This window comes from Entelurus aequoreus, linkage group LG02, assembly GCF_033978785.1.
Source record: "Entelurus aequoreus isolate RoL-2023_Sb linkage group LG02, RoL_Eaeq_v1.1, whole genome shotgun sequence".
Taxonomy (NCBI): domain Eukaryota; kingdom Metazoa; phylum Chordata; class Actinopteri; order Syngnathiformes; family Syngnathidae; genus Entelurus; species Entelurus aequoreus.
This window is the reverse complement of record NC_084732.1, coordinates 84,026,379-84,041,768: the sequence shown is the minus strand read 5'-3', so window position 1 is coordinate 84,041,768 and position 15,390 is coordinate 84,026,379. Positions and strand designations below refer to the sequence as shown.

General features: G+C 38.3%; 1 protein-coding gene across 1 annotated transcript; it reads left to right on the top strand.

Annotated features, from left to right (window-relative positions):
- Nucleotides 1-5,709: 5,709 nt before the first annotated feature.
- Nucleotides 5,710-14,992, top strand: nr2e3 (nuclear receptor subfamily 2, group E, member 3). The gene is made up of 8 exons (XM_062033541.1): nucleotides 5,710-6,074; nucleotides 7,513-7,663; nucleotides 10,125-10,228; nucleotides 10,300-10,581; nucleotides 11,892-12,070; nucleotides 12,153-12,393; nucleotides 12,552-12,657; nucleotides 14,412-14,992. Exons 1-8 carry the CDS (start codon nucleotides 5,981-5,983, stop codon nucleotides 14,542-14,544), a joined length of 1,290 nt encoding a protein of 429 aa, XP_061889525.1. The 5' UTR covers nucleotides 5,710-5,980; the 3' UTR covers nucleotides 14,545-14,992.
- The last annotated feature ends 398 nt before the right edge of the window (nucleotides 14,993-15,390 follow it).

Sequence of the window (15,390 nt, the reverse complement as noted above, 5' to 3'; positions counted from 1 at the left end):
TAGGAGCTAGCATAACAAACACGCAGGTGTTTTTATGCAGGATTAATTTGTGGCATATTAAATATAAGCCTGGTTGTGTTGTGGCTAATAGAGTATATATATGTATTGTGTTTATTTACTGTTGTAGTCATTCCCAGCTGAATATCAGGTACCGTGAGTATGCAGCCTTGGCTGCTAAACATTTGATAGCTTGACCGTATGTGCGCGTCACGTACGTAACTTTTTAAAAATATATAAGCTTTATGAACCTTGGGTTAGGTGAACGGTCTTTTGGGCTGAGTGATTGTGTGTGTTGATCAGGTGTTTGAATTGTATTGGCGTGTTCTATGGAGCTAGGAGCTAGCAGAGGAGCTAGGAGCTAGCATAACAAACACGCAGGTGTTTTTATGCAGGATTAATTTGTGGCATATTAAATATAAGCCTGGTTGTGTTGTGGCTAAGAGAGTATATATATGTCTTGTGTTTATTTACTGTTGTAGTCATTCCCAGCTGAATATCAGGTCACCCCCGGCTCTCACAGCATCTTCCCTATCTGAATAGCTTCAACTCCCCACTAGTCCTTCACTTGCACTTTACTCATCCACAAATCTTTCATCCTCGCTCAAATTAATGGGTAAATTGTCGCTTTCTCGGTCCGAATCTCTCTCACTTCATGCGGCCATCATTGTAAACAATAGGGAACTTTGCATATGTTCAACTGACTACGTCACGCTACTTCTGGTAGGGGCAAGCCTTTTTTTTATCAGATACCAAAAGTTGCAATCTTTATCGTCGTTGTTCTATACTAAATCCTTTCAGCAAAAATATGGCAATATCGCGAAATGATCAAGTATGACACATAGAATAGATCTGCTATCCCCGTTTAAATAAAAAAAATTTATTTCAGTAGGCCTTTAATATTTTTGCCCACTGTAACAATACACACAGTTTGAACAATAACCTTGTGTTTGAATATAGAAAAATAAAACGCTGTACTTTATTCAAGGGAATCTTCGGCGTACCACTAGATGGCACCAGAGTTTGAGAATCATTGTTCTAGTGGAAAGATATTTAAAAGTACAGTAGTACCTCGACTAACAAGTGTTTTGAAATAAGAGCTTTCTCTCTGCTTTAAGTTACGAGCATAGATTTAAGTTACAAACCGGTCATTTCGTTAAAGACTGACTAAAACTACCCGTTGTGGTTAGCGCTTTGCATGGCATCAGTGTGTGAATGGGTGAATGTGATGTTTAATGTAAAGCGCGTTGGGTATAGACAGTCCATTTGGAAAGTATTCACAGCGCTTCACTTATTCCACATGTTGTTATGTTTCAGCCATATTCCAAAATGGAATAAATTCATTTTTGTCCTCAAAATTCTACAGACAATACCCGATGATGACAATGCGAAAAGGTTTTTTTTTTAAAACAATTTGCAAATGTATTGAAATTAAAAGACTAACAAATCGCATGTACATATTGTAAGTATTCAAAGCCGTTGCGCAATACTTTGTTTGTACACCCTTGGCAGAAATTACAGCCTCAAGTCTTTTAGAATACGATGCCACAAGCTTGGCACACCTATCTTTGGGCAGTGTCGCCCATTTCCCTTTGCAGCACCTCTCAAGCTCCATGAGGTTGGATGAGAAGCATTGTTTTTCATCCACGATGTCCCTGTACATTGCTGCATTCATATTTCCCTCTATCCTGACCAGTCAAGCAGTTCCTGCCGCTGAAAAACACCCCCACAGCATGATGCTGCCACCACCATGTTTCACTGCAGGGATGGTATTGGCCTGGTGATGAGTGGTGCCTGGTTTCCTCCAAACATGACGCCTGGCAATCACAGCTAAGACTTCAATCTTTGTCTCATCAGACCAGATCATTTTGTTTCTTATGGTCTGAGAGTCGTTCAGTTTGGTAAACTTTTTACTAAGAAATGGCTTCCGTCTGGCCACTATACCATACAGGCCTGATTGATGGGTTGCTGCAGAGACGGTTGTCCTTCTGGAAGGTTCTCCACTCTCCACAGAGGAATGCTGTAGCTCTGACAGAGTGACCATCGGGTTCTTGGTCACCTCCCTGACTAGACTAAGATGAATACAGCAATGTACAGAGACATCCTGGATGAAAACCAATGCTTCTCATCCAACCTGATGGAGCTTGAGAGGTGCTGCAAAGAGGAATAGATGACACTGCCCAAAGATAGATGTGCCAAGCTTGTGGCATCATATTCAAACATACTTAAGGCTGTAATTACTGCCAAATATATACACTACCGTTCAAAAGTTTGGGGACACCCAAACAATTTTGTGGAATAGCCTTCATTTCTAAGAACAAGAATAGACTGTCGAGTTTCAGATGAAAGTTCTCTTTTTCTGGCCATTTTGAGCGTTTAATTTACCCCACAAATGTGATGCTCCAGAAACTCAATCTGCTCAAAGGAAGGTCAGTTTTGTAGCGTCTGTAACGAGCTAAACTGTTTTCAGATGTGTGAACATGATTGCACAAGGGTTTTCTAATCATCAATTAGCCTTCTGAGCCAATGAGCAAACACATTGTACCATTAGAACACTGGAGTGATAGTTGCTGGAAATGGGCCTCTATACACCTATGTAGATATTGCACCAAAAACCAGACATTTGCAGCTAGAATAGTCATTTACCACATTAGCAATGTATAGAGTGTATTTCTTTAAAGTTAAGACTAGTTTAAAGTTATCTTCATTGAAAAGTACAGTGCTTTTCCTTCAAAAATAAGGACATTTCAATGTGACCCCAAACTTTTGAACGGTAGTGGATATATACAGTATATATATATATATATACAGTATATATAATCACATTTGGCAACGGTACCAAAATGTTGGTATCGGGACAACCCTAGTCCACAGTATATATTTTCCCCACCAAATTTTATGACAATTGTCGTTTTCTGATGACTTATAGGTCGGATGAACTCGAGCTGATCATTTAGACTGCAGTTGCATCGGATAAATATCAGGCTATGTTCACACTGCAGGTCCGTTCCAATTATTTTTGTCCATTTTGAGATGTAACAGATTTTTTCATGCCAATGTGAACAGTACCATTCCCATCCATCCATCCATTTTCTACCGCTTGTCCCGTTTGGGGTCGCTGGAGCCTATCAGTACCATTCCCATTTTTTTTTCAAATATGACCCAGGCCTTTTCCACATGTGGATATAAATCTGATGTGTCCAATGCAAGTACAGTCTGATTGTTCAGGTCGCCTTCATCTGACCAATACATCACCAGAACAGGGCAATTGTCGTAATTTTTCCGCAAAATGGAAGATTGTGAAAATAAATGTGTATTTAGGATCTGCATAAATCCTGAAAAATTGCAAGTGTCCGCCTTTGTAGTCCGTGTCGACACCGGAGTCGATAAGCTTCTTCTTTTTCTCCATCTTCTTGTCATAGAACATTCATCCTCCGCTGTTGCATTCGTAATATTAAGTTCTAACTTATATCTGTCAGTAAACTCGCCATGAAAGCGCTAAAACATACTGGTGTAGTGAGTTTACATTCACCCAAGGAACTTTAGTTATTAGAGTTCCGGTCGGACGTTTTTTCACGGGACACATTTCCGGCGTTGTTGTTGTTTCCGGATGAGGAGATGTCTGAATGTCATTAAAACAGTTAACTCCATCTTTTGACACTTCTTCCACTCCCGTCCTTGCACGCTACACCGCTACAACAAAGATGACGGGGAGAAGACGCTGTCGAAGGTGAGCCACGTAAATAAGACCGCCCACAAAACGGCGCATCCTGAAGCGACTGTCAGAAAGCGGCTTGAAGATGATCTGTAAAACATCATCTATGCAACATTTTGACCAAATAACCACAAGGAATTCAATTTAGAAAAAATAAATAAATAATATGACTCCTTTAATGCGCCCTATAATCCAGTGCGCCTTATATAAAATAAAATAAAAATAGAAATAGACCTAAAAATTTGCGATCATCAATCTTCACTAAGACGTCACTTGATTGACATTCACGGCACCCGAGGGTCTTGTGAGATGACGCTGGCAGCTGCGAGCTCATTATTAAGAAAAAATTACCGACAGGAAGGCGAGAAACACTTTTTATTTCAACAGACCCTCGCGCCGTACCTGCCCTCAAAACTCTAAAGACCGACTGCACAGTTCCTGTCTTCACAATAAAAGCACTGCTTCATCCGGCCTGCGCTAACAAAATAAGAGTCTCAGAAGCTAGCGCAAACAAACTAGCAAGCTACGGAGTTTGCTGTCAATGTATTTCTTGTAAAGTGTATAAAAACGAGTATATAAGCTGGACAAATAACATGCCAAAAACCAACCACTTCCATGTGGTATTGGACAGAAAAGAGGACTTTTTTCTCCTCCATTTGAAAATGCGGACAATATCATCACTACTGTCTGATTGCAAGTCATCAGAATCAGGTAATACACCAACTTATATTCTTGTCTTCATGAAAGAAAATAATCTATATGTGTTAAACATGCTTGTATTATCATTAAACACCTTTAACTTGTTAACAAAAATGTCTCTTTCATAAATAAATCAATATAAATTATATATATGAATGAGGTAGATCCCCTCCACTTGGTCAATTGAAAAGTAGCTCGCCTGCAGAAAAGGTGTGGGCACCCCTGATGTACATCAACAATATGATTTGCCTGAGACGCTGGACAGGACAGATTAAAACAAAAAAAAATCGATTTACATTTTTTTTAAATAGAAACATCGTTACAAATAAGAATTGCGATTCCTTCGAAAATCTATTTTTTTGACACCCCTATTATTGTTTTTTGATTGAAATAAGAAACGTATAAGTAATGTGCTGCGCTGAGCGCACCTGCGCTCGCCACTCCAGCTGCAGCAGGCGGCTGCAATCAATCTGCAAGCATTCAGCACTCAACACACCTGTCGCTGATGAGCTCCCTGGGCTTCTTAAGCCAGAGCAAACCTGCGTTCCGGGCCAGAACGTAGCTACCTGTTCCGTACAGTAAGCCAACTCGTCTCTAGCTCTATGCGCACTCTCTCTCTCTCTGTGTTTCTCCCCCTCCATGTTCATTTGTCTCGTGTCCCTTGTCGCCATCCAGCAGCATTCCTCTGTTTCCTGGTCACGAGCAGTGTGTCTCGTCCCCCCGTATTCCCTCTGGTTCCCTGGCTGCCTCTTTGGATCTCGACCTCCCGCCTGGACACGGACTTTGACGCCTCGCTCTTGCCCCTGACCTCTTGCCTGTCTCTGGACCTTCGAGCCTGCCTCGCCCTATCTTGGAATTCCGCCTCTCGCTCAACACTCCCGGTAACACTCATCATATACTCGCTTCACATAGTTGCACATCATACATATTTTGGATTAATTACACACCTCATTTCCTGTGCATTAATAAATACAGCTAAAACGACGTCCTTGCATCTGTTCCGTCTTCTTCTACCTGAACAGTAACAGTATCACAATATTTTCTGATAAAATTAACTCTATAATTACATTTTTACAATATCGGTATGGTATCGGAAGTGAAAATTTTTTAGCCCTCGTTAGCAACACCAATGTCTATGCAATGTGACTGATTGATCCAGTAGATGAACAGTAAAGATTAAGAGGATGACAAATAAGCGTGCTGCTTACACAGCGCTTGGGGCTAATCCCCAGCACCCCCCTCCACCTCCCCTCCCCTTGAGCTCCCTTTTGAGGAGCTGCCACCGATGAGCCCCCACAGACAGTGACGGACGACGGTGGGAGGACACGGAAGCTGTGCAACAAGTGTGAGACCCTTCACATCTCCACACTACAATCCACAGCCCAGTAGAGGCTCTTCAGGTGCACTCTGGTTGCCATACCCCCACTTTTTTTTTTTTTACTCCCAAAAGGAAGCACACTTTGTCTGCCGATACCAGATACTACTGTATATCTGGACCAGCACAGGACCGGGGGAAGAGTTTTTCCCCTCCGTCAGTCATCATTAAGCAGGAAGATTTAGGGTGTAAAAATGATGGAGGATCACCTGACAAAGATATCCATGATGTCGTCTTCTTCTCCGGCGGAGTCGACCGGGAGTGGCGGGACGGACGACAGCAGAGGAGGTGAGAATAGTTTTCAGGTGTGCAAAACAAGGCCTTTAGAGGTGAGAAAAAAAGGAGTAAACCGTCATCATTTTCAGATTTATTTATAAAAATAAAATAAAACATACTCATGTATATTGTTATATATATATATGTGTATATATATATATATATATATATATATATATATATATATATATATATATATATATATATATATATGTATTTTTTTTTTTAACTTGATATTTACTGGAGTTTTAAAAAGACAAATATACATAAACTTGATTGAAAATAAAAATACAGGTATTTAAACAAAAAAAAAGAGTGGAATAATAATAAATGTGAAAGTGGAGTAATTACATTTGGTTTATAAATAAATAAATCCAAACAAAATAATAATAAACTATAATAATAATAATTTATAAAACAAAACATGCTTGTGGGAACATACATATTTGTCCAGTAGGTTACTTATCATCTCAAAGGTGTTTCTTTACCAATGATAAGTATCACAAATGATATTAATGAAAATATGTAATTTTTTTAAATAATTACTGATCACCAGCTGCAAATTTCATTAAATTACGTTGCATTATTAATGTTGCATACATTAGTTTTTTATCACTAACATTTATAAATGCAGGAGCCCATAGCAAAATCTACGAGCTCCCCCCCATTACAAAACGTTTTGATTCATTCTATCCAGCATTTTTTTTTTTTAAATCAAACTTGAATTTAATTTGATGCCTGTTGCGTACTAAAACCAACTTTTGGAAAGTGAACGGTTTAATCTTTTTTTTTTTTTCATAAAATTTAACTCACCATCGCTAAAATGGCTGCCCAAATCCAAATTTTATTCAAAAAAGTTCACACGTTATTTTTAATCCATTAAAAACCGTTACAAATAAGAATCGCGATTCATTCGAAAATCTATTTTTTTGACACCCCTATTATTTAATGCCAAAATTATTTTTTTTAAATCAAATTTGATGCATATTTTGTACCAAAAAAACTAATTGATGAGGAAAAATGTGTTCAATAATTAGTTTTTCTTTCTACAAAAATAACAAATTTAAACTTTCCTGACACAACCAATAAGACTTCCTTACAAGCGCAACATAACAGAATAAAGTAAAGTTGCCATTATATTTTTTATCAGTGACAGGGCAGAAAGGGGCAAGAAATATGCTCGCTGAAAATTTTTATATGCAGCTTCTGTCATGCAATATATGACATTTTATATGCGCTTTTTTTTACACAAAAATAGGGCCCCCCAATGAATGTATATATTATCAAACTACTAACCAATAATCCGCTCAATAAGACATCTTCATTGACAGCGGATGGCAGGCACACACCCAAATATGACGCAACTCAAAGAAAACCACTTAATGAACGGCACTCACTATTCCTCTCTGCTCATTCTGCCATCGTGTTTGACCCCCCCTCCCACCACCAGATAAAAGTCCGGCCCCTGGAAAGTCCCTCAGCCCAGCTCTGGTCTGCAAGGTGTGCGGGGACACCAGCAGCGGGAAACACTACGGCATTTACGCCTGCAACGGCTGCAGCGGCTTCTTCAAACGCAGTGTGAGGAGGAGGCTCATTTACAGGTAAGATCATTCCTCATTTGTTTTGGTAACATTGTGCAAATCCATTATATCAATTCACATTTATTATCAAATTATTATTATATATATATATATATATATATATATATATATATATATATATATATATATATATATATATATATATATATATATATATATATATATATATATACATATATATATATATATGCATGTATATGTGTATGTGTGTATATATATATATATATATATATATATATATATATATATATATATATATATATATATATAAATATATATATATATATATATATATATATATATAATATAACGTCTTAAAAATGTTTTTCGTCCGTATTACTTATTACCACATGCGGCTCTTTAGTGCTGCCCTATTGGCTCCCTGGAGCTTTTTCAAAAATGTATGAAAATGTAAAAAGATGAGGGGAAACATTTTTTTTGTTTTAAAATGGTTTCTGTAGGGGGAAAAACATGACACCTAATAGTTAGAAATCACACTGTTTATATTAAACATGCTTCACTGATGGGAGTATTTAGCGAGCGCCGTTTTGTCTTACTAATTTTGGCGGTCCTTGAAGTCACTGTTTGTTTACATGCACAACTTTCTCTGACGCTGCCACAGAAAGACACGTTTTATGCCAATCCTTCTTTGTCTGGTTTTGTCCACCAAATGTTTTATACTGTACGTGAATGCACAAAGGTGAGCTTTGTTGATGTTATTGACTTGTGTGAAGTGCTTAATCCATTAGAGTTTCCTTTAACTTGAACACACACATCTATACTTTTGGCCATTCTAAGTCAGTAATTTCCAGGAGTTATCTCACCCTCTGAGAAGCATCTGTTTTACTAATATTTTCCAATGTTGTAAAAATGTGTAGAAAAAATATTACATTTCAACATTTTTGTCAACGATGATTTGCGTCAGCCTGCAACACATAGTCATTTTGATAGTAGGCTAATATAGCTATTATAGACACTTACATCATGTGTTGCCTTCATTATAACACTTATATAAGGCTTTTAATTTTTTGCAGCTCCAGACAGATTTTTATTTTTGTATTTTTGGTCCAATATGGCTCTTTCAACATTTTGGGTTGCCGGCCCCTGCCCTAGCTGCATGGCACTGAATAGTTAGATTTTTTTTTTAAAATATGTAAGTTATGACACAATACATTGTAAATGGTAATAAAAAAATATAATAGATGTAAAAATTCAATAATAAGGTTTCTTGAATAAAATTAAGAATAGTCAAAAATACAAAATGGTTCATTACACCTAACGTCATCAAAACTTGCCTTGAAGCATTCACACACAGCACCAGCATTTTGGAACCAGAGGAGGTGATAGAAGAAAGGTAAAACATATATTAAATACATTTGTGGCAATATAGTGAATGTTATGTACAAGTTTCACTTGTGCAACTCATTGCCCATAATTGTGGAGAGTTCAAGGATCCTCGATTAAAGTTAAGGTACAGAGGCTTCATTTGGTTTAAGAGACTTAACTTCCAGGTTTTTGCATAAATAATAATATAATCATCATAATAATGAAGATTTGATATGATTTGTATTATCCACTGAGGATAATTCTGAGTAAACTAGAAAAGGTCTACTTTACACTCTGAAGTAAAGGAATTTAAAGTATTTATAATCATAATGACAGGTTATATGATTATTTATTTAATTTTTTGGGGGGCAGGGCACTTTATATTGAATTTGGTGTCATGTTTTTGTAAAAAATTATGGGGTTTATTTTTTATTTTTTTTAAACAAAACATTTATTTAGGGGGTTTAATCTAGATATTAGACTTAGACAAACTTTATTGATCCACAAGGGAAATTGTTCCACACAGTAGCTCAGTTACAAAGGATGGAATGTGTAAGGATGGAAAGGATAATGCAGGTATAAAGTAGACAAAAAATGTACCATAGTAGCAATATAAAATATAACATATATGGAATATTTACATATTATATATACACTATATAATATATACTGATATTATATATTTTTAATAATATAGACAATATATAACAAATCCCTATCACCATGTACAATATTACAGTATATGTAACAGCTGCAGCAAAAAAAAAAAGAAAAAAAAGGGCAGCATGAAATAGAGTAGAGCCAGCATTCTAGATTTGTTAAACATACCTTTGAAAAGTAAAAAAAAATATTTAAGGTGTTTAAAAAAAACAACCTAGTTTCAACCAAATAAATGCAATAATGAGTTTTTAGTGCATGTAAACATAGCAAGTGTGGGTGCCCTTCAGGAGGCCCAGGAAATGTTGCTCGCCCCTGTCTTGCAGTAAATGGTGTGGGGATCAATAACAGTCTAAAATTGTTGCTTTTAATTTGAATACTAAAATATGTTCTATTCAAACTGCAGTGTACTGTATGTAATTATTTCACAATATCAGCAAAATATTGGAAACACATGTCAGTATGCGTGGGCTTGCAGGTGTCAGGCAGGCACGGGCATGTGTCCAGTGGACAAAGCTCACCGGAACCAGTGCCAAGCGTGCCGGCTGAAGAAGTGTTTACAGTCGGGTATGAATAAAGACGGTAAGTGTTTTGGGATTCTTTTTCAAAAAAAGTCCACCCAATCAAACTCACCCTTGATGTTGCTTCCGCAGCTGTGCAGAACGAGCGGCAGCCGCGCAGCACCGCCCAGGTGCGTCTGGACTCCATCGACGTGGACCCGGAAAAGGAACACCTGGCGACCACGCGGGAGCCCATTTCGTCCTCCTCGTCTTCCTCCTCGAGCGGCTCCGTCATCACGTGGCCGCACATCACGTCGTCCATCGCCATCACGTCCTCTGTGCCGCCCCAACGCTGTGTCAGCCCTCAGAACAACCATCGCTTCATGGCCAGCCTCATGACGGCCGAGACTTGTGCCAAGCTGGAGCCCGAGGACGGTAAGGACTCTTTTTTTTTTTTGCTGTTAATGTTATAATCCAAAATGTGTAGTGTGCGACTATGTGTGGTGATTAGCTGTTGAATGTTACGGGTAGTGTTGAGCGAGGTGCGGAAGTCCAAGAGGGGCAAGGCAGGCTTGGAGGTCCGTGAGACAGGCAGGAAGTCGGGGGAAATAGCGAGGTGTCAAGGTCCGTGTACAGGCGGGAGGTCGAGATCCAAGGTGCAGCCAGGGAACCAGAAGGAACACGGGGAGACGAGACACCCAGCTCGTGACGCGCGAACGAAGGTATGCGGCTGGAAGGCGACAAGGGGGGGACACGGGACAAATGAACACGGAGGGGGAGAAACACAGAGAGAAAGTTTGCATAGAGCTTGAGGAGTCGGCTTACTGTACTGGAACAGATCGCTACGTTCTGGCCCGGAACGAAGGTTTGCACTGGCTTAAGAAGGCAGGAAGCTCATCAGCGACAGGTGTGTTGAGTGCTGGATGAGCTGATTTAATGTGGTGCGCGCCTGGCACGCTCTTGTAGGTTTGCCCAGCGCAGCGCACAGATGAATGGGCAAATTTAAATACAATGTTGCCTATCGTTCACAATCATTATGGGAGACAACAGTTGTTATTTTTGCATTTTAACATGTAAAACTCGGCATGTTCTTGGGGGGCTAGCAACCCATCTAACGCGGGTAATCAATTCTACCTCTAAATCACTTTAAAAATGCATTAAAAAACTGTCAACAAAACTTCATTTACTTTCCGTAAACTGTATAATAACCAAGCTGTAGCAACATTGTTACTGTAAGCGAAAACAATGAGACACTCTTTTTCTAGCATAGGAACACATCAGCGTGCTTCGGTATTAGCCGTAAAAGCTAACTAAAGCAAGAGATAAGCTAGCTTCTACTTCAGTACAAAACACGTTTAAGTTTGTAACGCCCAACACCGCGATAGAACATCAATCTGTACTGACTGAAAAACATGAATAATCATATTACAGTATCTGTAAAACATTAGCCCACATGTTTTGTTTGTACACAACTACCCGTTTTTTCCGGTTTATTTGGGCAAGCACTCCATTTATGTCGAAATAGCTTCGAGCCACTTTCACCTCACTCTCTCAGCTTTCGTCTGCTCCAACGTCTCACTCTTCCTTCGTGCTCGGGCCGTACGTTTGACACCACTGGCCTACAACTTCCCCGCGCAGTTTGACCCATCTCTGTCAATTTAGCCAAACTGATTTGTCTCTGACACAAATGTCAACTGTCTAATCAAAATGTTTGTTTCAAGCGACGCCTATCTTCTGTCTTCCAGTGGACGAGAACATCGACGTGACCAGCAACGAACCAGAACGCGCGTCCTCAGAGTATCACATGGCACTTTATCCGTCCTCCTCGGAAAACGTTTACGAGACTTCAGCAAGGCTTCTTTTCATGTCGGTGAAGTGGGCCAAGAACCTGCCCGTCTTTTCCAACCTGCCTTTCAGAGACCAGGTGAGACCAAACTTCAGTCTTAATTTGTGTTATACAGAAAGGAATGATCCAGATATTGACTTTTTGGGTGTTTTCCCTGCAGGTGATCCTGCTGGAGGAGGCGTGGAGTGAGCTCTTCCTGCTTTGTGCCATCCAGTGGTCTCTGCCACTAGACAGCTGTCCTCTGCTCTCTCTGCCGGACCTCTGTCCAGGCATGCAGGGCAAGACCAGCTACACAAGCCTGGACCTCAGACTCCTGCAGGAAGTCTTCAGTCGCTTTAAGGCCCTCGCCGTCGACCCCACGGAGTTCGCCTGCCTCAAAGCCATCGTGCTCTTTAAGCCTGGTGAGGAGCTCAGTCTGCCTCTTGTGTTCATGCTAAATGCTTCCCCTTAAGTGGAACCAAATGTGATTTTAATGACGGGATTCGAGTTTTGCAACTGACCATGAAAGCAAACTTAGGGTATCTGATCATCCTACATTGGTCTTTCCTCTTGTCCACAGAGACACGTGGTCTGAAAGATCCAGAACAAGTGGAGAACCTTCAGGATCAGTCCCATGTGATGCTGGGACAGCACATTCGCTCGCACTACCCCAGTCAACCTGCCAGGTAACATGACTTATTCAGCACTAGGATGGAATGGAAAGAATGGAATTAAAGTCGTCCCTCGCCACATCGCGCCTCAATTATCCCGTCTCCACCATATATATTTAAAAAAAATTTTTTACAGCATAATGGACAATTGTTTTTGTCCTAAATAAAGCATTTCCAACCATAAAATAGCAAAATGGACTAAAAATACCTATACTGCAGTAGTATTGGCCACTAATTATATTCTTATCTTTACTGTTATATTTTTATTCTTATTGTTGCTTTTTATCTTTAATCTTTTGTTATATTTTTAATTTTACATCCATTTATACCTCCATCATTTACTTTTTACTTTTTAAATTCGATCTCAATTCTGTACACTGCTGCTGGAATTTTAATTTTCCTGAGGGAACTCTCCTGAAGGAATCAATAAAGTACTATCTATCTATCTATCTATCTATCTATCTATCTATCTATCTATCTATCTATCTATCTATCTATCTATCTATCTATCTATCTATCTATCTAGAGCGTGCTGTTCAGTATTGTGGCCACTGATTGGCTCAGGCAGCATTACTATATCGCAGTGTTTCCCCTAGATCAGGAGTCACCAACGCGGTGCCGCGGGCACCAGGTAGCCCGTAAGGACCAGATGAGTAGCCCGCTGGCCTGTTCTAAAAATAGCTCAAATAGCAGCACTTACCAGTGAGCTGTCTCTATTTTTTAAATTGTATTTATTTCATAGCAAGCTGGTCTCGCTTTGCTCGACATTTTTAATTCTAAGAGAGACAAAACTCAAATAGAATTTGAAAATCCAAGAAAATATTTCAAAGACTTGGTCTTCACTAACTGACAAAGAAACAGATAACAGATTTGGTGTCCAGTTCAAAGTGTGACATGATTTATTTAAAAATTTGAGAGTTGACTTTTGTATTTTATGAGTTATTATTTGTACAAACATGGTGCAAAGTAATTAATGATTTGTTAAAAAATGTTAGTGGCTAGCTAGTTAAAATGGGATATTATGATTTCACAAGACTGTCTTAGAAGTGATCATTTGAAAATGTTCAATTTGAAAAATGTGCACTTAGAGAAAATATAAAAATAAAGTGTTGCATATTGATATTTATCTGTTTCTATATATATTTATTGTGAGAAATCATTACGATGATCAGTGTTTCCACAAAGATAAATATCATTAATTATTAATAATAACAGAGAGTTAAAGGTAAATTGAGCAAATTGGCTATTTCTGGCAATTTATTTAAGTGTGTATCAAACTGGTAGCCCTTCGCATTAATCAGTACCCAAAAAGTAGCTCTTGGTTTCAAAAGGGTTGGTGACCCCTGCCCTAGATGGATTTAAAAAATATCTGCTCCTCAGCTGTGGTCCGTATGGGTCGCAGCGGTACTCAGTTGTAATACGCTTTCCCTCCACCTGTGGCAGTAATGACGGTATCAAACAAACAGAAGAAGTCTGGAGCTAAAGTCATAGAGTAGTTTTCCATCTGTTGAAATTAATAATATGTTGAATTAAGTTATCCTCACTAATTCTGCCACTAATTACAGCATCAATCTGTCTCGTCACTTGTTTGTCTGTCAGTGTGGGCTCTGACAATAAAAAAAATAAAAGTACTTTTAAAAGAAACGTTTGTTAACTCATCATCACATTAACTTTGACGGCCCGAATATTTGTTAATCAAATTGTTTGTGAAGTTTTATATGACTGGCACACTGAAAAAAAGTCAATATTTTTGTGTTTTTTTAATTCAGGTTTGGAAAGCTGCTTCTCCTCCTTCCGTCGCTGCGCTTCGTGAATTCCGAGCGCATCGAACTGCTGTTCTTTCACAGGACCATCGGAAACACTCCCATGGAGAAACTGCTGTGTGACATGTTTAAAAACTGACTGTTCCCTAAACAAAACGTGTTGTGCAGACTTCAAACATTGCCTACCAGCGTGGAAAAAAGGATGATTGACAGATTACTGCTTTTTTTGAATTGAACTCTAAGGTCACTTTATTTTTTTATATCTTGGTTTGCTTTTGCCACTTCAGCTAATTCTGTTTATACTATAATGCTTGCTACTTACATTTGTTTTGTGTGTTAAGAAACTCAATATTACCGTTAGTGTTGCCAACTCACCAAAAAAAAAGAAATACCTTTTGGCAGGACGGGCCAAGTCCAATTGGCTTTTTTTTTTAAATTAGTTTGAATCGATTGTTATACTCTTTCACTCTTATTTGATTGGGTGTTTATTAGAGTGATACAAATACATGGAGAACTATTTTTTTGAGTGAAATAACTTAATTAACTGAATAAAATTAATCTATATATATATATATATATATATATATATATATATATATATATATATATATATATATATATATATATATATATATATATCTTACTTGCCTAACTTTAAAAGAATACAAATAAATGTTTTTTCAACAGACATCTGTCCTCCTTAACTTAAAAATATATAAAATCAACAAGCTAGCTTGATGACATTGACAGTATCATAAAGCTGGACATTATGCGTTTATGTTAATCAAACAATTTACATTCAATAAGTACAGTTTTTTATAATGAAAACAAGAGAGCAGAGTTGGTAAATGATACTTTAAAGAACAATTAAGCTAGCAATCCTAGCTAAGCTAGTACGTACCTCGTGGACATAATAGCAAGTAAGTACATTTTATTTTCACAGATAAAATCACAAAGCGCTGTACAAAACATAGGTGAAGTAAAA